The sequence below is a fragment of the Hakea prostrata genome, chromosome 3 (assembly GCF_041222555.1).
Source record: "Hakea prostrata isolate BN-2017 chromosome 3, UWA_Hpros_2, whole genome shotgun sequence".
Classification (NCBI taxonomy): Eukaryota; Viridiplantae; Streptophyta; class Magnoliopsida; order Proteales; family Proteaceae; genus Hakea; species Hakea prostrata.
In genome coordinates, this window is record NC_142602.1 from 13,769,607 (window position 1) to 13,790,499 (window position 20,893).

The 20,893-nt window shown below is 38.7% G+C and overlaps 2 protein-coding genes across 5 annotated transcripts; both read left to right on the top strand.

The window, feature by feature from the left end:
- The first annotated feature begins 898 nt into the window (after positions 1–898).
- On the top strand, positions 899–12,017 carry LOC149020960 (protein MODIFIED TRANSPORT TO THE VACUOLE 1-like). Its single transcript, XM_089149209.1, has 5 exons — positions 899–1,143; positions 4,731–5,477; positions 5,609–5,764; positions 8,306–9,286; positions 10,952–12,017. The coding sequence occupies exons 1-5, from the start codon at positions 937–939 to the stop codon at positions 10,991–10,993; spliced, it is 2,133 nt and encodes a 710-aa protein (XP_089005335.1). The 5' UTR covers positions 899–936; the 3' UTR covers positions 10,994–12,017.
- Positions 12,018–13,825: 1,808 nt separating this feature from the next.
- LOC149020961 (uncharacterized) lies at positions 13,826–19,923 on the top strand. Of its 4 annotated transcripts, none has more exons than XM_089149212.1 (3): positions 13,826–14,155; positions 14,472–14,581; positions 18,441–19,923. In XM_089149212.1, the coding sequence occupies exon 3, from the start codon at positions 18,456–18,458 to the stop codon at positions 19,251–19,253; it is 798 nt and encodes a 265-aa protein (XP_089005338.1). In that variant the 5' UTR covers positions 13,826–14,155; positions 14,472–14,581; positions 18,441–18,455; the 3' UTR covers positions 19,254–19,923. The 4 variants fall into 4 exon arrangements, with proteins under 4 accessions (XP_089005338.1, XP_089005336.1, XP_089005339.1 ...); XM_089149210.1 differs by having other exon boundaries at positions 18,405–19,922; XM_089149213.1 differs by lacking the exon at positions 14,472–14,581.
- The last annotated feature ends 970 nt before the right edge of the window (positions 19,924–20,893 follow it).

A 20,893-nucleotide genomic window follows, 5' to 3' on the forward strand; every position in this document is an offset into this window, starting at 1 on the left:
CATTCTGGATTCCTAATCTGGATTTGCTTCTAAGATGATGCAGTGGAGTGTAATTTTTGTTTCTTGGGTTGTTGTCGTTGCAGACCTTGCTAGTGATTCCCTCCCTTTTTTTTGTGTGTGGTGAAAAATTAAGCATTGCCAGTTTGATGGTATGGTTCCATAGTACTATCATGGAATCCTTGATCAATGATCGCCATTGATTTTATGTGTACTTATTGTTGATACAAACCAACGGTCCATGTACTTGAATCAATTGCCAATCGAAGGTTAGTGGAATGATTGAGAATCTTATTTCTAAGTGAAGTGGTCGTGAGTTCAGCTTTATTGGTGACATATAAAATATTTCCATTCTAATTTTCCTATATTAAAAAATATGCCTTTCTGGAAAAAAAAATACACGCTTGACTATTTGCCACGTGGAATGCTACTATTGCTCCATGGCACCACCACGAGGCTAAACTCTCGAGTAATAGAATACGCGCTTAGCCACCACCAAGCTAGGTAATCGGGTCGGTTGATGCTTTACTGAACTGGCACGTGGAAATAGGAGAGAGAGAGGAAAAGAGGAGGAGTTCCCTGGTCTGGTACTGTTAGAGGAGAGCTGTCAGCGCATTTGGGTTCGCTTTGTTATCTCTATCTTCTGGGGAAGAGAACGTATCATGCCCCGGAACCTCATGATCTGCCTCGCAAGTAACAACTTCCAACACCGAAGCAATTAGGTTGTGCGATTCATTTCTTAGACCAATTCTAACGGTCTAAAGAATTTCTGCTTCGAATTGAAGGCTTCTTTCTGTCTTGATCCAGAGCCACTCCTCTGCATAATTTCATTCTCGATTATGTACGTTTTCATGTTGTTGTGTAGATGATTTTGATGCTTACTGGTTCTCTGTAACTGCACTTGGTGATTGGGAAATTGGGGTTTCGCTTTTATTATCCATGGAGTCAAGCAGAAGAGGTGTGGAATCTTACTGGAGATCTCGTATGATCGATGCCGCAACATCAGACGAAGATAAAGTTACTCCTGTTTACAAATTAGAGGAAGTTTGTGAGCTTCTTCGAACTTCTGACTCCAGTATCGTGAAAGAAGTTTCTGAGTTTATCTTGAAAAGGCTCGACCACAAGAGTCCAGTTGTCAAACAGAAGGTATGTTGGAATTCTTCCCCTCTCCCCCTGCCCTTTTGCTTCAAGATTTGTGAACTTTAGTATCTTCTAGGCTGAGTTGCCTCTGGAGGTCTTCACAGCTGGGCATGAAACTCTTGGTGATATTTTTAGGTTAAAACAAGAAGAGAAATACAGTCAATCATGCAGGCTAGACGACGGGAGGATCCCGTCCAGAATAATCATACAATGACCAATATAAGCCAAGAATGGTTTTATGAGAACAAAGCATTGAGTTTTTTCATTCTGTTGATCATCACTTGTTCTATGGGTAAAACCTAATGTGATGATCTATCTTGCCTTTGAAAACGTTATTTTCCACTGAAACATCTACTAATCGGGGTCCGTGGTACCAAGCTTGGTGAGGCTAGAGGAAGGCTGCAAGGGTGGAAGAAAAATTTCTTTGTGAGCATCCAAAGTTTCTGTCAGCTCTTCCAAAGAGATGACATCATGGACACGGTCAATGCCGTGTTCCATCTAAACTCCAAGTTCAATGCCAAATTGGCCCCTGGATGAAGGAGAGTTCGTAGGGAATAGCCCCAGGATTGGTTTATATAGGTTATGGGCCTTTGATCCCATGGGTTTAACTTGTTTTCAACTGAAAAGTTAATGAGAACCCCTAATCAATCCCTTAAATGGATAAAGTCCCTGCAACCACTTCTCAACAGTGCTCTTTGGTTTCCTCCACACCCCACGGCACATAGACTTACATTCCCAACCTCACACACACACACTGCAAATGGAAAGGTGAACAAGTCTTAAAGAAGACTGCAAATGGATTAGCAACTACAACACTGAAATTGATGAACACTAAATGCAATTGCAAGGTTCCCCAATCTGAATACCTGACTGATTGCCCAAACTGAGGGTTTTCCCCTGCCCACAAGCAAGCTTGCCCCACAAAACTCTATTCAACCCCATTTCCACTCCCTAATATAGCCCCCATGAATCCTAGCAATCCACCTTTCCGTATAGGCCAACATGAGAGTGACTGCTCCCCAATAGGATGCTGCCATTTGTCCTTGTCCTTTTTGTCCCCCAGATTGTTATTTTTATACCCTACAACTCCCTATCCCCTATACTCCCAACATTAGAATCTTAACATCAACCAACTCAGTGGACCTAAAACATAGGTAATTTGAGTTGAGTACAAATATATCTTTAAAACTTAATTTTCTTAAGTTGTTTAATGTACTTATATAGGAGTGGTTGAACTAGTGGTTTGATTACATGACCGACTAGTAGTATTTTGAGTCTATTCTAGTTTCCAAATCTTTTGTAAGTTATCTAGCAGGGATTGGGTTAGGCCTTCCTTTTTTAGATAAGGAGTCTATTTTTGAGTCTTTGTATGAGGTTGTAATAGAGCTTATTACTGAAGATGGTTTTGATTACTGAAATTGCTGATTGCAAGCTTGGCAGGTGACATTCCTTCTCTATGAGAGACCTTTCTAGGGTTTAAAGTCTATACTGATTAGCTACTGGGTGTTTCAAGTCCAAGGTGCCATTAGTGCTTGGTGTTTAAGATCCAAGTTGCTGCTGGTCCCTTGGAGTTTAAAGTCCAAGAGAGTTGGTGGTGTTTCAAGTCCAAGCCCTTTTTTTTTCTTTTTTTCTTCTTCTGTGGAATTAGCCAGTGTATGAAGTAATTGCCATTTGAAGCTGCTGCCTTAGGAGAACAGCAAAAAAATTGAGTTAAATGTGAGCCTCACATATTGTTCTAGAAGAGTACAAGCAAGGTGGTTTTCCATTTTTGTGGAAGGTTCTTCATAGCCCAATTCATTTATAGGATCTTAATCATCTTTAGACCACATCCTCCCCATACCCTCATAACAAGACCATTTGAACCTGGTTGCAATCTGACTAGTTGAAACCCTAGGATTCCTCCTTACTTGTCTTTTTTGGGAAGATGTTTTCAAATCTCACAATCCAACAATGAAGTTCAGCCTATTTGATCAAGTTACCTTTCTCCCCCTTCCCCTACATGCGATTCAAACTGCGGCCCTAATTACTATGGAAAACCCTAAATCTACAGTTTTTTTTTTTTGGATGAATAAATAATTAGATAAAGAGACGAAACCGAACAACAAGAAAGATCCAAAGGAGAGGATCAAAGAGGAAGATGGAATTGGGAGTTGAGTCCCCAGGAGACAACAATGACCCTGTTCCTTGGGGAATCAACAACCGGGGGATGGGGAATAACAAAAATCCTAGAGGTAGAGGATACATCAAAGAAAATAGCATTCCAAATAGAATCATTAGAGAGGGATTTGGAAGTCCAGCGCCTGAGATTGTGGATTGTGGCACAAAAATCAATCCTACCAATCCGGTCACAAATAGAGGTACCTGAGAAGTTACTCAATATCCAAGACCAATCACGGACAAACCCAAATGAACGCTGAGAGTGGGGCTCAATTACGGAGCCCTAACCCTCATTTTCCAAATTTGAGCTTGCTTCTAATTATATCTTGGAAGAGCTGGCTCCTATTTGATCCCCTATCAATCTAGGACCATAACCAAAACCTTACATTTCATATATACTGAGAAGGTCTCCAACCATACTTACCTCCTTGTCATCTATGTCTCCATCTTCATTGTAAATAGGTACCTAAATCACCATATCATCTTTTGTCAAATCTCCACAAATAATCAAGCAAGGGCATTCATTCATTTGGTTTTGTTCTATTATCAGTAAACAGAGGTTCACCAAGATATTCCTGTGATACTCCGCCCATTCTCGAACCGAATATTGAAAGGGTAAGTTATGAAATTCCACTGAAATGGGAATAGTGCTAAAGTCATTCTTCATTAAACAAGTATTTAAACTCAAGGCCTGAGAATCATGGGTTTAGTTTGCATATACCATGTGCCACCTACTAGGACACAAGTCTTCTCTTCTAAGTTAAATAAAGAAACTATTCATCTGTAGTCTCATATCCACATTACCTGAAATAAGCCATTGTCTCAGCAGAGCATTCTCAACAAATCAAAATCGTCTGACAACCAATGAGATGGTCAATCAGCGTGTTCTTCCAATTAGCTGCCTCTTCCTTCTCCACAGGAGTTGGAAAATCTGTGGCATGCCTACCATTCCTTCTGACTGATTGAAGGAAATGTATGGAAAATTGCTGAAATACTGAAAAATGGAGTAGGGAAAAATGCAACTCTTCTCTTGTGTGGCTTGATTCTTCTCTTGTGTTCATCCACTGAATCAGCCGAGTGACTGGATCCCTTCTGAATAGCATCCCCGAACCATCCCCAACACCACCATCTAATCTTTGGAAGAAGAGGAAGTTTCTTCATGTCATCCTTCATGGTGGCATTCCTTAAGCACTATTCTAGTTCTAGGGATTGAAATGTAGGTGTATATTATGAAACTTAACTTGCATGCTGTTTTTAGATTTCGAATGATTCAGATAGAAAATGTAACTACAGCCAAGTAATAATCAGATACACATTAAAGGAGTCTGCAGTTGCAGTTTTAGGGAACATGAGTCTTTTTATTAGGACTGGCATTATTCCTGCAGTGGTCTTTTTTGTGGCAGATGCTGATACCTATTGCGTTGGTACTACTGTAGGCTCTGAGGCTGATCAAATATGCAGTGGGAAAATCTGGTACGGAGTTCAGGAGGGAAATACAACGCCATTCAGCGGCAGTCCGCCAGTTCTTTCATTATAAGGGCCAGCCAGACCCATTCAAAGGGGATGCACTTAATAAGGCTGTCCGTGATACAGCTCACGAGGCAATATCAGCAATTTTTGCTGAAGAGGAGAGCAGACCACCACAAGCAGGAGATCTCAATAAGCGAATTCAAGGATTTGGCAATACAAACTTTGAGATGCTGGTGGAAGATAAGAAATCGTTTCTTAGTGAAGTCGTTGGCCTTGGAAGTGCCTCTATCAAACAGGGGCTGAGTAGTATCACTGCATCACATTCTTTTAAAAAGACTGACAATGGTAGTTACCGAAGCCCAAATCTGCGAAGGTCACTGACTACAGAAACTGACAATCGAGACAGGTATGAGAGATTTGAACATCAAACTGAAACTCAGGCATCTTCTGGAATCTCCAAAAACCATGTTGGACCATGGGGCCAGGATTCAGGAGGAAACATGAAGGAAACGACAAATGGGAGCTCCAGCTCAAGTTATTCAGGGAGCAAGACTCGTGAGGAGAGGCTGCTAGAGACTGTTGTCACATCTGGGGGTGTGCGCCTGCAACCTACTCGTGACACTGTCCAGGCTTTCCTTGTGGAAGTCTCAAAGTTGGACTCAATCAATTTGAGTCATGCTCTTGAATCAAAGCTTCGATCTCCTATGTGGCAGGTGTCTTCTGATTGCGGTGCAATTACTTTATTTCCTTAATTTATCCATTCCTATGAATTCATTTTTTCTAGTTTGGATAGCAGTTCATACAACTTGGTCTCTAAAGATTGTTTGGGTTACTTGTTTCTCAGGTCCGTATGAAAGCTGTCTGTGTGCTGGAGTCAATTTTGAGGAAGAAAGATGATACATTTTTTTCAACTGTGGCTATTTATTTTAGTGAAAACAAAGATTCTGTGGTGGGATGTTCTGAATCTCCCCAAGGTTCACTGAGGGAGAAGGCAAAGAAGGTACATTTCTTTTTTGTATACATTTGCTACGTGTTAGATATGTTTACCTTCTAGAATTTGTCACTTTCTTTTTACTGCTAGAAGTTTTTATACTGTAAGTGCTCATTAGGCAATTTGAACTATCATTTGGCAAAACCATAACACAGTCCTCACTGAGAGGAACATGAGGCTGTGGGGTGTATATGTCTTTAATAGGGCTAACTCACGCAATACCAAATCAAACTGCCTGGTAAGACTGCAGGTCAAGACCTATAGACAGTTTCCAGTGAAGGTAGTGGGCTGCCTATTGCACATGACATACTTTATGTGCAGAGTAGTTGCCTGGGTATATAAAATATAATGGTTCTTAAACCATGTCCAAGTGTGTGTTTTTTTCAATTTAGGTTCAATTTTCTTTTGTGCGGTAGCAAGCTGAAGGGTGAACTTGTACATGGAGGGAAATGGATGCAGAATCTGGAAGCTCACCCTGAAAAGGTATGGGGAAGAACTGCTTTGCTAGGGATTTGGACAGTATAGGGTAGAGCAGTTGTGCAGAACAAAAATAATGGGAAATGGAAAAAAGCCTAGATAAATTCAAGTAGATGATAAATGCTAACATAACCTCAGGAAACTGAGAACAAAACTTGGGGAATTTATCAGGAATTCTGGATATTAGTTTAATATTTGATGGTAACCACCCAGATGGAATCAGATTATAAACCTTGAACTGAAACTAGGAAGAGAAGTTTTAAAGGTATAGATCAAATTACTGCAGGATCATGTAAAACTGATGCCAAAAACTGGAGTAGCTGAACTATTCATTATTTCAATAGAAAAGTGCTCCTGACCTGTCATATACTTGTATCCATAAACAGCACAGTATCTTGACCTGCTGTATTTAATAGACCTGAGGATTCACCTTGGGATTGGGGAGCAACTTGAAACTTCTAAAAATCCATTTAGCAATGCCATGATCCCTATAACACAATAAACAAGAAACCTAAAATTTTATCCAATTTTCTCTTCTTGTCCTGCGGCGTCTGCCTGAAATTAGCAAATAACAGGCCTAATTGGTATAGGAAGGTGCCGCCCCTTTCCTGGTACAACATAATTATATGGCTTAGAAAAGCAAGGTTGTAGCTTAAGTTAAGACTTCCAAACACAAGCTAGAGTTTGGGAAGAAATAAACTCTCCAAGATTTAGTATTTCACAACCTGTTACAGGTTCCTTGACATTATCCAACACCAATTCCAAATACATAACATTTTTCTGTGGTGAAAAAAATACATAACATAAAGACATGCCCAAAGTCTTACTGTGTAATGGCTTCGTTATGTTGTTTTCCATTGTTGTTAATATAGCCAACACGCCTGAGAGTGATTCATCTTTATAGTTTAATAAACCTTTTTTCAGCAGATTCATCCGTTAGTTGCTTGATTATGGTCTGTGCAGTGAACTTGAGTTAAGGGTTATTCTGAGAAATGTAGCCATTCAAGCTAGCTTTATGTCAGTGAAAGAAGATATGGTCAGTCAAGTAAACCATTGGGTTCATTAAGCCAAAGGTCTTAGAAAAGCCCCACAACCCTGAAGAAAGTGTTTTAAATGCATTTAAGAGAGAGAGCTGCCTGGTTGCCATTTTCCTGTCTTGGGAAACAAAAGTGCTTTAAGAGTGGTTAAAAAGAAAAGAAAAGAAGGAATGCCATTTTAAAGATGTTTAGCTTACATAAATTCCCAGTAAATTCTTCTACACCAATGGGGGCTATTGAAATGTAATCTTTCACTCTAGACCTTCAAATGACGTAGTTTCACCATTCTGGACTTAGGAGATAATACGTTCGTTCAATTTATGTGATTTTATTCTTCCATTATCTGCTCAGTTAACATTTGAAGCTAAATTACTTTATTGGTTTTAAACAAGTAGTTCAGTTGAGTATATTATTTTCTTTCATTCGGGTAAAATTAATTGAGTAATAATTTAAATTTCTTTTCCAAGTTCATGCATGTTAGTGAGATAAGTAAGCACTACTAGGTAGTCGGTCTTTCATACAAGCAATAGAATAAATAACTAAATCCAAGGTATAGGAAAACCGGCTTCTTGCTGGCAGACTGGGTACATAAGAGTTGAGACCTTCCCAGGTCTGTAAGCTGACACTTTGCTAGTATTTCTAAATCCAGCCTACATGATTAAATAATCAACTTCTCTTTGCCATGGACAAATAACTTTTGGGTCCTAGATCCAATCTAGGTGGATTGAAACCCCCACTATGCTGCTTCTATAGAGTGCAAGGACAACAGCACATGTGCCTCCTTTCAATAGAGAGATTGACTGGGAGAAAGAGCAATTGCCAAATAATCCAACATTGGCCTGCCAAGGTAACCCACCTTTGCCATGAGTCCGCCATCGAGGATCTAACCTGCCCTGCCATCCTTGGGGATGGTCCTCTCTCCCTTCATATATATGGCCTTTTATCTTTATTTCCCAGAATATAAATTGTTTATCTATCTATTTTCTATTCAGTCTATGTGCTTAACATGAATTGTCTACTGATATGCATTTTATAGGTCTTAAGCCTTCTGGATGGAGAGCAGAATGTCAGAGTTAACCATTTTCTGGATACAAACCCAGGCGACAAAACTGCTACTGTTGTTTTGATGCCTGACTTAATAGATACTGGTGATGCTGATGATTCTTACAGCAAAGATGAGTATACCAAAATGCAAAGTGATCAAAGTGTTGCAGATCTTATGACACCAACCACCTCTTTAAGTGATGATCTGTTTGGAAATAGTCTGATAGATGTGACCTCCAACCAACAGAACAATGATGACAACGATTTATTTGCAGGTGTCTCCTTTCACACTCCTGAGGATGGAGAAATTGTCAGTGACTTGTTTTCAGGGTTGAAAGTTGATGAAAACCAGGTCACTAATGACATCAATTTGACTGTAAATAAAAATGGATCAGAACTGTTGGATATTTTTGGTCCTAATGCAGAAGTTCTGCCGAAGCCAATAGCGCATAAAAAAGGTGTCAGTGATATAATGTCTGATTTGTCTTATAATAACAAAAAGATCCCTGATGATGGGCAGCAACACAGCTTTTCTGGGGCATTTTCTAATGCGACCAATTCAACTATAAACATCCAATCAAGCAATCCAGTGTCAAATGATGCTTTTACTGGTTTAAATGGGTCTCAAATGGCTGGGATGAACCCAAATGCTGTGTTTCCACTGGGTCCTCTGCAGTATGGTTTGTCTCCCGTCAACCCAGCATTTGCTTCACAGACAATGAATTATGCTGTGATGGGAAATTATATTGCACAACAGCAGCTTTTAGCAACAATGACTAACTTCCAACACCTTGGGAATCTGGCCTCTCAAGGAAATGTCACTTCTATAGGGCATGCTACTGGTGGCAACAGCGGTGGAGGGTTCTCTTCACCCCTTCCGGATATTTTCAATCCAACTGTTTCAACTCAAGTTCAGAGTACACCGGTGAACAACTCAAAGAAAGAAGATACTAAAGCCTTTGATTTCATCTCAGTAAGTTTTTTATTTTCCTGCTCAGCCTTTGATACTAGGATCAGAAGATTTTCTTTTCCTGGTTGAAAAGCCTTTTTGTTCACTAAAACATGGCTTTAGTTGATGTGGATAGCTCTATTGCTGTAATCATCTCAACTGCAAGGTTTATGATGTTGAGAGGGTAGGTTACTTTAACTTAACATATTGAAAATTGAAATATTTCATCAAGATTGTCAATTTTTTCATAAATTTTAGAAATTAAGGGGAATACTACCAGTTTTTAAATGAAAATTTAGGGGATGCTCGTTGAGCATAAAAATGTGAAGAGCAATTGGTAAGTCAACAGTAGATGAGGTAGAATTAGGAACTTGGTGTAACCTCAAGTGAATGAGGGCCAGTTCTTCCAGATCTTATCAAAACCTACCTTAGCTTGAGATTCAAGTTTGGGTTTCTTGGGTTTTGGCCAGAACTGGTTCATGTCTTAGTTTAGGTTAAACTGAATTATAAATCAAGTCTGAATTATGAGATTAGGAACCCTGTTTCTGTATATTTCAGGTATCCAAAAGCTGGACTGTTTCCCCTTTGATTGCTGAAATTAGGGTTAGGTCATAAGCTCCACAGTTCAGGGTTTGTTTGGACTTTTTAGAGGTCTTAGGGAGGCTGTAAAGGGGTCTGATTTTAGGGTTATAGAGTTAGGGTTAGGGTGTTAGGGTTCTGAAAGGGAAAATTTGGTAGTTATGGAACTAGGGATTAGGATAGCGTTTGGGAATTTAGGGCAGCAAAGGAACCGGGGTTATGGAGAAAAGAAGAGCTGAAAGGGGTATTGGTTTGCACAACAAAAAAATTGAAAGAGTGGAAGGGGAATAGAATAAGTGCTGACTTGTTACTTAACACTCAAGAGTCTGGTAACGGGCTGAGAAGATCCCTTACCACTGATGTAAGCTCTACTAACACCTTGCTCTTTGGCAGTAACACACTATCTATTGATTATATTCTGAAATCCGTGATCTGTTACATGCCCAGGGCTTTATTTATAGCCTTACATAAGAAGTCCTAGGGAAATTAGGATTTGGAAATGAACCTTCCTAGTTGTACTCAACCTACTAATCCAAATTCAAATAGGACTTGAATAACTAAACTTACAGGGACTCCTTATCATATCCTAGACTGACTCAAACATCACTTAAACTAAAATATAAAATAAAAAATAAAAAGACAAATGGTAGTATAGCTTTGCCTTTTCTTTTTTCTTCCTATTCGTTGGGGGGTGTTTGGGGGAGAGTACTTTAGTAGAGTTGGAAAGCTGAGATCTGTAATGATCCATATAGTACCTGGTGTTATAAGCAATTTTTTTCAGTACTTCATGCAAGCCTAAGATGGAGTCATTTATGTATATGCTTTTAGAAGATATAGTGGACATGATGAGTCATTTGGGGCTAAATATTTTTACAATAGACCCGTGCTTTGTTTTACTTGACAAGGTTCAATGCAGTTTTAAATTCAATCTCTCTTAAGGGATTATAATTGTACCCGTATAGCTAGAATGACAATAATTTGCGATTTAAGATTCCATAGTCTGACCACTGTAGGCTTGTAAGAAATTACATTGATCATGCTGTTTATTTCTCGATGAAATTGATTCATAGAAATGGTGCCTCATGTTCATGGTGCTGTTTTAAAATACAGGATCATTTATCAGGAGCTCGAGGTGCAAAGAGGATAATCTAAAGCTTTATGCAATCAATGCTTGAGAGCGAGCGACCCCATATGCTGCACGATCAGCGGATTGGAGCAAGTTGTCTTGTTTCAAGTTTTTATAGAGATGTCAACTATTCTTTTGCAATAAATCAGTTTTTGAGCCTCAAAACTTATACCATGTTGCATCATCATCCAGTTTCCGTGTGTGTTTTTTCATGAAACTGCACTATCATTTTAAGGAAGCGAATCCCATATGCATGATGTGTTCAGGTTCTTGGGGAGAAGTGAGGTTAGGAAGTGAGTTAAGAGGTCCTTTTGATCGAACAGAAGGTTTAAGATATGCATGTAGCTGTTTTTAGTGGGAGATTTTTCATGTAACTAGAGTTGTTGAAAAAGTTGTAACCTTCTATTTCCAATTTGGGTCTTATAACGTCACACTTTTCTCTACTTTTCTTTCTGAGTAAGAGTCTCTTTTCACTTATTTAGTTGCAAAACACGTAAGGCAATCACAATGGTGAGATTCTATCAAATTATTTTGAACTTTCTGTTTTGTTGTGAAGAACTAGTGGAAATAAGATAAAGGGTAATGAAAAGTTCAGGTCTTCTTAATTCACCATTGACACCCTTTCTTATTAGATTTGTTTGAACAGGTGCAAGTTGCATCAATTCCTCTCAGACCAGTTGAAAAAGTCTTTCTTTTTTTATAATGATTTTATCTTGCCAGGAATTCAGGGTTGATCATGGCAGTAACCCTGCCTTACCTCCCGTTGCGGGTCTCAAGTAAGCTACCATTTATGAATCTTTCTTTATTACCATTGGAGGCCAATAAATTTTTATTAGCTGTGTAGCTGTACGTACCTGCACAGAGGAAGATAAGCTCAAATGGTGCTGGCTACAACAACTGATGACTGCTTTCACGCTGTTTTTAAGGAGATGTGCATGTCACGGAACCCTTTTGACAGGTAACAAGTCTGCTTTTCATGAATCCGTTTGATATCCCTATCAACATTTTTAACTAATCCACAAGATATAGCAAAAGGAGACCTGATTAAAGACATGAACTAAAGTGGTTTGGCTAGTGTATTCCCCGTCGTGGCGGGAATTGGATCGTTGGTTGAGGATCTTTCTGTATTCTGGTGGACTTTTTTTTTTCTCCCCCAGAAGGGGGAGATGTTCTCCTGCATTAGTGGAGAATGAGTCGTAGCTTCTTATTGTGCTGGAAAATGAGTTCCAACTTCTTCCCCCGTCTGTCAAATGGGTATTTTGACTATTTGTTACTAAAATACAATAGATAAGCGAGGGATACTATAGAAGTAGCAGACCAGTGACCTAACATTGGCCTTTAAAAAGCAAATTAATAATAAAATGAAAAACCCTTAATGGTCCACCACCACTCTTGGTTCTTGTGTTCTGATAAATCCAATGGAGGGTCTTATGAATATCATTGGTGGCAGCACCTTCAAGGGGATAAATAGGCCATAGATATCATGATCACTTATCAAGGTCGAGGTGGATAAATTCTTCCTCACTCTCTTAACGATAGTTGATACAATGAGGTATCTTGAAGGAAGGGCTCAACTTCAGTGTCGCGTAATCAATATGCAATATTATGATGCGAATGATTGAGACAAGATCTTGACCGTACGTTTTCTAAAAATGTGAATAAACTTTTCAAAAATAGAAGGTCGATATTGAAATCTTGGTCGAGATCAAGATCTCGATTGTTCGCTCAAGTACTGTGCATTAATTAAGCAACACCCAAGCAATTTCCCTCAAGGAAAGTTACTCGGTTTATATAACTTAATCAAGTAACATAGTATCAGTTAACATTTTTGCATGAAATAACAATTATTTTATTTTCTTATCAAAAAGTTGATTTAGTTGGTAATGATCAATATCTCTAAAAGAGTAAGTTTTGAACTTAATAAATGTAATAATTCTCTTTCATTCTTTTGATAATGATGAGAAAAACTATTGTGTTTTTCTTACTCAAATTATGTTTTATCACTCCTTAATTCTTCAAATGATTTTAGGATTGAATTTTTTCCCCTTTTAGAATTAGTAGACTTTTATATGGGGATAGGGATAACTAATTTATATATGCAAGGCTTGTCTCTAGCATCAAGAAAATTCAAACTCTTAACCTATAGTCTGAGATGTTGATAATTTGCCAATCGAGCCAATTCTTTGGGATTAACTAAAAATTAAGATTTACTTTTAAAGATCTTTGTCCTCTTTCTACTAACTGGACATTAAATATTCAACTAAGCTTTTTCAATAAACATTCTCATAAAAGTTTTGAAGATATAAAAAAATAACACCTTCAACTAGAAGAAAAAAAAAAAAAAAGACTCTGAAGTAAAATAACATAATAGTGATAAGTAGGTCCCAATTATTCTTATGAGTTAGGAATAATCCGGAATCAATCAAAACATTCTCAATCATTATATAATCCAATTCCAAGATCAAGGGAAAAAATTGCATTATAAACTAAAAAGTGAATGAAATTATCAAGTAGAATTTTGTAGATTTTTAACTGTTTGAACAACACAAGTGAACATTTCGCTTTTGTTTTCTTTTCTAATTATCCAATGGATTCCATGTTAAAAGACATCTCGTTGGGGGGGGGGGGAAGTTTGGCCTTTAAATTAGAAGAACTTTTAAATCAAGAACAAACTTAATGGTGTTTTTTTTCTGGTAGGGTTTAATTTTTGTGGGTCGTGTATACTCATAAATTAGACTTCTACCAAAAACATGTCATACCCGGTGCAAAAGAGAAATTATTGTATTTATTTATATAATATTTTGGGTGTAATATTTATTATAAGATGGCTTCCAACATTTAAGAAATTCAAAAACAAGGCGTTGAGATTACTGGATGTGGTGTGACTTGTGTGAGCCCTGGAAAGTCATTTCTATCAGGTCCCATGAGAGATGAGATGAGACTCCCTTTGCTCGTGTCATCGGGGATACTGTAAGGGTGTGCTGATACGAGAGAGATACCCAATCCTCCTCTTAAGATTCTAACAGGGTTGGTGTTTTTCTCGGTATATCTCCTTCAAGAATCTTCCTTCCAACACTAAGGTCGGCGACCTGCTGCTGGGTTTCACACAAAGCTTCATTCCACTCGCTAGATCCGGATTAACCCATCTGCAATTTTATTTCGGTCACTAGAAACGAAGCCAAATCGAGGTAATTCCTCCGTCTCCTCTGTTTATGTCGATTATTTATATCTTTTGTTACGGTTTTTCTTCTTTCGGTTGTTTGTTCAAAGAGAAAATGGGTTTTCTTTTATTACTTGTATGATCCTCCCGTTGGTTCTTCCTTATTGCTACCACCGTCATCACCGAGTATGTTGAGAATTGAAGGGTTGCTTCAGTTTTTTGGTTTGGATGGATGTGGAGATGCGTCTTCCAAGTTATTTCTCGTTTCCTCGAAGTAGATCATCGTGATCGGGTGATTTCTTCAATCATCTATTTTTCCCCAACACTTTAATTTTTTTTTTCAGCTCCGGCAAATTCTGTTCTTCCTAACGGAGTTGGGATGATTTGGGAGTGAATAAAGGAAGACGGTGGATGGCTTTTTGTAGGTGATACGCCAATTTTGGAGCTATACACGGTAATCTTCTGTTTTATTTTGCGTAGTATTTGTTATGGATTGGTGAGGATGATATGGAGGACAGTTTTCTGCTTTGTGGGCAGCCCTAGTTTTATTAATGAGTGAGACTCGGAAAAAGAGAAGTAATATGCACTGTATAGGGTATAGGACAGCATGCTGACCTTCTAGTGTTTTTGTATTTAGGCTTCTTTTGGGCAAACTATTGATTGGGTTTGTAGGGATCTTGGGTACATGACTTCTTCGGGTGCTTCTCAGTTGTTTGTTGCACTGATCCTTGAAAAGCTGATCTCTACATTCATATTTTGGAACTAATAACCAGTGGGTGGCACTTACTTGTTATCTCAATAAAAAATCAGCATATTCATATGATTGTTTCAATAAGCATATCTACCATTTTTAGGGGGCAGCACCCCCATGGATTCCATCTACTGTCCAAGAAGTGTGTGGATGGACACTGATATGCTAGCTTAGCATTTCTTTGTGTGTGTGTGTACACGGGATAAAGAGGGGGTGGGGTCGTCTTGTCATACAAAATGGATAAATGAGATGCTAGGATTTTTCATATATATGACTAGGTAAAGAGCTACAAACATTTTCTGAAGTCATTTTCAAGTAAGTATTAATTTTGAATTCAGCATGATGATGTCTGGCTTCACTTATGAAAACATATAGGATTGGAGTTTCTTTACAGTCTAAATGATATACCCAATTGCTGAGGAAGAATATCTCTACTTCACCGGATACTGATTCCTGACAAAAATTCCCATTCAAATTCAAGTCCCACTGCTTTAGTTTTGAACATTACTGGAGCATGAATACGAACAGGGCCTGAAATCATTTGAACTATTAGACTTTAACTATTCAGGTAATGGCAGCGGAGAGATGAGCTAGATGAAGATGAAGTCTCCCTTTTGATTATAGTTGTTAAGGTTTCTCCTAAGTGTCACCTAGGCCGCAAAGCTTTTTCCAAGTTTATAGGCTCTCATTACTAAGCTGGTCCAGGTGCCCAGATGGAAAGGGAGAAAGTGCGGGGAAAAAAGAGGCAAGGGGTCATAGGGAGGAAAAGAGGATAATTAGAGGGATTTGGCAAAATAGGGATGGAAGAATGAGGAAGCAGTGGCAGTGGCACTGCCGCAACAACAGCAGATGAAGTGGGAGAAGAAGGAATATAAGGTGAAAGAGGTGGAAGAAGAAGAAGAAGAAGAAGAAGAAGAAGAAGAAGAAGAAGAAGTGGGGATGGAGGGTTAGAGGAAGGAGGGGGGAGGAGGCAGAGGAGAAGGAAAATGAGGTAGCACTACGTACTTGGCAATGGCAGGGCCTCACTACTGCAAGTTGATGCAAAAGCCTGGATTCTCTCGTACAACCCCTAGTCTTGACAATGAGAGTCATCCTCCAAAACAAACGAGGGATAAAATACCACAAAAAGAGGAGGAAAGACAAAAACACATACATTCTTCACTTGGAGTTCTGTTTCATCACATCCTAATCAATTTCTTTATTGTAATGACACACTCTTATCCATTTCCTACTAATGTCTTAGAACAAAGTATCCACCTTGGTCACCTGGCAATGCCTGGGCATCTAAACTGAGTCCTAGTGCTTGAGTTGCCTAGCCACCATGAAAACTATGCTTTGAGTGACCTGAAAATAATAGTATTCCCCTGCTTATATTGAGAGATACTACTTTATAATAGTCTTCTGTTAAGGAAAAGAAAACCATTGAAACTTGGGGTTGATGGGAGACTGAGCACCATTTGATTCCTATTCTCCAACAACATGAGCTGAAATCATGCATGAGATAAAACTTTATGATTGAACAGGTGTCAACCTCAGTTGAGTTGGGTAATTATATGCCGGAGGGGTATACTTGTTAACTTTTTCTTGCTTGTTATAGTCTATATGGAAGAGGTTGGCTGGTCACATGACCATTCAAGCATTACAGTCCCGTTTCTCTTTTTTAACATTATGTCAGAAATAATAACTCTGCCTAGCAGTCCTGCCCTATTTTTTCCGTTCCTTCTCCCAAGATTCTCTAATCTAAAGAGCTCACAGTCCTTCGCTACAATCTCTACCTTCTTCTTACCGTGACAGCCCTTCTTTGTATTCCTTTGATTTCTATTTAAGACTGGTTTGATGCACTAAATCCTACTGATACTCCTTGAGAAGCTAATATCAGGCTCAAGGATAAAGACAGTGAACCATAGGATAAGGGCTGCTACCAACAGTTGGAAGGGAAAATGGAAATCTGATTCATTCTCTCACACACATGATTGGATATTGATTATTACCTTTGCATGACTCTGTTCCACGTATATGGAGACTGTTCTGATTCTTAATCATTTGAAGTGAGCACCTGAAAAATGGTTTCTTCTATCTCCTTGTGATCATCTAAGCGTCGAGGCTTATACAGATGCTACCAGGGTGGATTCCCTGATCGAGAGTCTATATCAATGCATGTCACTTTTGTAGGTGGCGTTCTTGTCACTTGGCGTTGCAAGAAGCAATGCGGTGGCAAGGTCTGGTACTGAAGAAGATTTCCATGCTCTGGCACAATGAATGTGTGATTTACTGTGGTTCAAAAGAGTACTCCAAGACATTGGGTTTCACATTCATCCTCCAATGATGTTATAGTGTGATAATAAGGCGGCAGTTGGGATTTGCTCGTAACTTAATATACCATGATCATACCAAATATGTGGAGATTGACAATTCAGCAGGGAGAAACTAGAGAGTAGACTGATTTGTTTACTTCTTTGGGAAGTTAGGCGATCAGTTAGCTGTTGTTTTCACTGAGGGGGTGGTAAGAAAGCTTTTTCAATTATTTTGCTCAAGTTGGGCATGCATGACATCTATTTGCCAACTTGAGGAGTGTGAATTGTGTTATATGCCATAGGGGCGTACTTGTAATTATCTCTTCTCTCTCATGTGTGACTTTTTGGCTTGTTATAGACAGAAAAGGTTGAGTGGACACTTAATTTAGTTTAACTTTTGTTAGATATGACTATATGAGTATATAGGGAAAAGAGTATCTGGGTTCTGATATTTATGTAAATAAATTTTGGAATCAGATGTTTGATCCACAATGTTGTTCCATGTTGCCAATCCAAATTCCAAAGTTGAAATGGGAATGCCTTTAGTTTATATTTTGAGCGGGTGTTCTGAATATATGTATCATGTGATTGCAGTAGTTACTGAAATTCAATGGATATGTTGTCAATATTTTGATGCAATCGCCAAATTCATTTGACTATCAGTGGATAATGCTCCCTAATGTCTTGTATAGTATTAATATCCAAGGGCTAGAGAGGATTCCCAATTCCACTTCCAAAATCCTAGTCTTGAGATGATTCTGGACCTGTGTGGCTGTATTTGTTTCCACATTACATCTGGCCATAAGAGATGACAATTTACTGTTAAATTCTTAGACGATGGTTTGCCAAAAAGTCACTATGAGAGTCTTAATGCCTCCAGCATTCATAAATGTAGTGACCTGCTGTTTTCTCTTTTTAACTATATAATGGCAAACACACAAACCACATGCCAGCATCTTACCTTGGAAGCAGGTAAGGTATGTGAAGCCTCTAAATTTTTCTACAGCTAAACAGAGAAGTACTGCCTTTTTTTAAATTTTCCCAGCGTAGTAGACTCAATCTTGCTGCCTAAGGTGTCATTGTTTTTTACATATTGTATTTTTCATGGTTGAACTTATATCCCCCCCAAAAAAAAAATAAAAAAAGGTGGAAGTTGGGTTGGGGTTATCATTGGAAGCAGGAAAACTTTATTGCTCAAATTAATGTATTAGTATTTGTGTTTTCTGGTTTAGATTGTACGTGGTCAGCTGCTAATGTCTTTTTCATAGACATTTGCTGTCACCATGTGGACCTTTGCGTCAAACGCCATTGGTGGCAGCATTGGGTTGAAGGACTCTAAATCAGGTCGAGCTGGTTCAGACAGCTCAGATGATGAGGTTTCTTCGAATGCTAGCAGAGAGGAAGGACTAGAATGCCCAATATGTTGGGAATCCTTCAATATTGTTGAGAATGTGCCCTATGTTTTATGGTGTGGCCACACCCTTTGCAAGAACTGTGTTCTCGGGCTCCAATGGGCTGTGGTGAAGTTTCCCACGCTACCGGTTCAGCTCCCACTTTTCATTTCCTGTCCATGGTGCAACCTATTATCTTTCCGGCTGGTCTACAAGGGCGTGCTCAAGTTCCCTCGCAAGAACTTCTTTCTTCTTTGGATGGTCGAGAGCATGAATGGTGATAGGGTGAAGTCTCATTCAAAATTTTGCAGGGATCAATCAGCTTGGTCTTCAAACAGCAATTCAGCCCTTGGAGGTCAAGTAAATAATCGAAATCTCAGGAGAAATCCACATTTGCATCATCTAGAGCAGTCAGAACGAGATCATGATCATGTTAATTTTGGTAATTACCTCAATGTGGAAAGGTTACATGCATCCCTACGCAAGTCTCTTGTTTTCTTTGTTCACATGACAGCAAAGTTCCCGCTGGTAATCATATTTCTTCTGATAGTGTTGTATGCCGTACCTGCCAGTGCGGCTATCTTGGCCCTGTACATACTCATCACTGTTCTGTTTGCACTTCCTTCTTTTCTCATATTGTACTTCGCATACCCGAGTTTGGATTGGTTGGTGAGAGAAATCATCGCCTGAGATGCTGCTGGTATTGTTCAAGTTTTGTCTATGGAGGTTTGTGTCATCGTAGCCTCTCACCATTTGAAGAGATGGTGTAATTCGACGACTTCACTGTTCTCAGGGTTGACCTAACTGTTGTTTAGCAAATAAACCCATTATCCTTCAATGCAAGATTTGTCAAAGTTCAGGTCCAATCTCATGGCATCCGGTGGCTCTTCTGTTGATATTGAAGCCTAAATGACATGAAGATAGAGGCTGGCTTCTTGTGGTCTGAAATATTGATGCAGCGGCAGATTAGGATCGTGATTCTCTTTGCCGATGAAGTGCTTATTTAAAATTTGTAAGAGCTCATATTAAGAGCTTGGTTGAAAAGTGGTGGTTGTGTTGATAATAGTCTACTGATTTGTATGGACACTAAACTGCCTGTTTCTACCGTTTGTAGCTTTTATTCATGCACTTTGTTTGCTTTACTTTTGCAAGGATATGGATATTAGGTAATTTTGTTCATTGGTTAGTTTTCTTCTTTCTTTAGCAGCTATTCCTAACAATTATGATCTCAACATTCATATTTTAATGGCTCCTTCCTGCAATCCTCATTGCATTTCTGGCTATTTGCTGCTCCGTTTGTTTCAGGAGAGGATCTGCAGTCGCCTTCTATGGGCAGTGATTTCAAATGAGTAATTTTAAGATGTGGCACACAAGTTGGCTCAAATAACTGAAATGAAATGCTGTATTTGGTGTGTGCATTATTAGAATGCATTCAATTTTGACCACGCCTTTCAAGAAATATCTTCATGATCTGTCTCACATCACATTCAATGGGAGAATAATTTCCATGATGCCAAAGTAGGATTCCTCTCACACATGAACTTGTGTTACGTGCTCTGAAACTTCTTCCTTGGCACCTTGTGAATTTAATGTTGAACAAAGTAATTTACTGCAGTAAATTGCTTGTGGCTAAAGATATTCCACCCAGGTAGGCATATGCAATGAATTTGAGAAGCGTGGTTAGAAACTTTCTTTGTTTTGTTTCTTATTTTAGAAGAAAATTTCTCTGTCAATCGTGGCCTTATATAAGGGAGGGTGTTTTCTAAAGAATTAAAAATAAAGTAGATGAAGTAAAAGGCCCATGCACACTGAGTCTTGTGTGATTGATGTGTTCTTTTAAAGTTAAAAAAAAATGTTATAGGAATGTTGTACGATAGGATGAATGAATGCTGCAACTAGGAAGGTTTGGAAGGATAAGATAATGAATGATCATATTATAGTAGGTTTGGGAGAAGCTTAAATAAGCGATATGCTACGAGAAAGTTGTTTAAGGCGATATGACAATGTTCGAAGAGACTTGCAAATGTCCCTGTATAAAGAAATGATCTAATCCAGATTGAAGGAATTAAAAGAGGTAAGGACAAACATAATATAACCCTGAGAGAAATAGTGAGAATATAGCTTGGACCGTGTATCAGTATGGCCTCGGATAGAATTGATTGGAAAGCAAACATTCATGTAGCAGACCCTATTTAGTTGGGACAAATTGATTTTAATATAATGATGGACGAACTGGACTATAGTTGTAGCATGAGATCAATGTACTGAAACAATATCAAAGTAAAGTCATTTTTCAAATTATTTCAAAATTATTTCAAAATTATTTACCA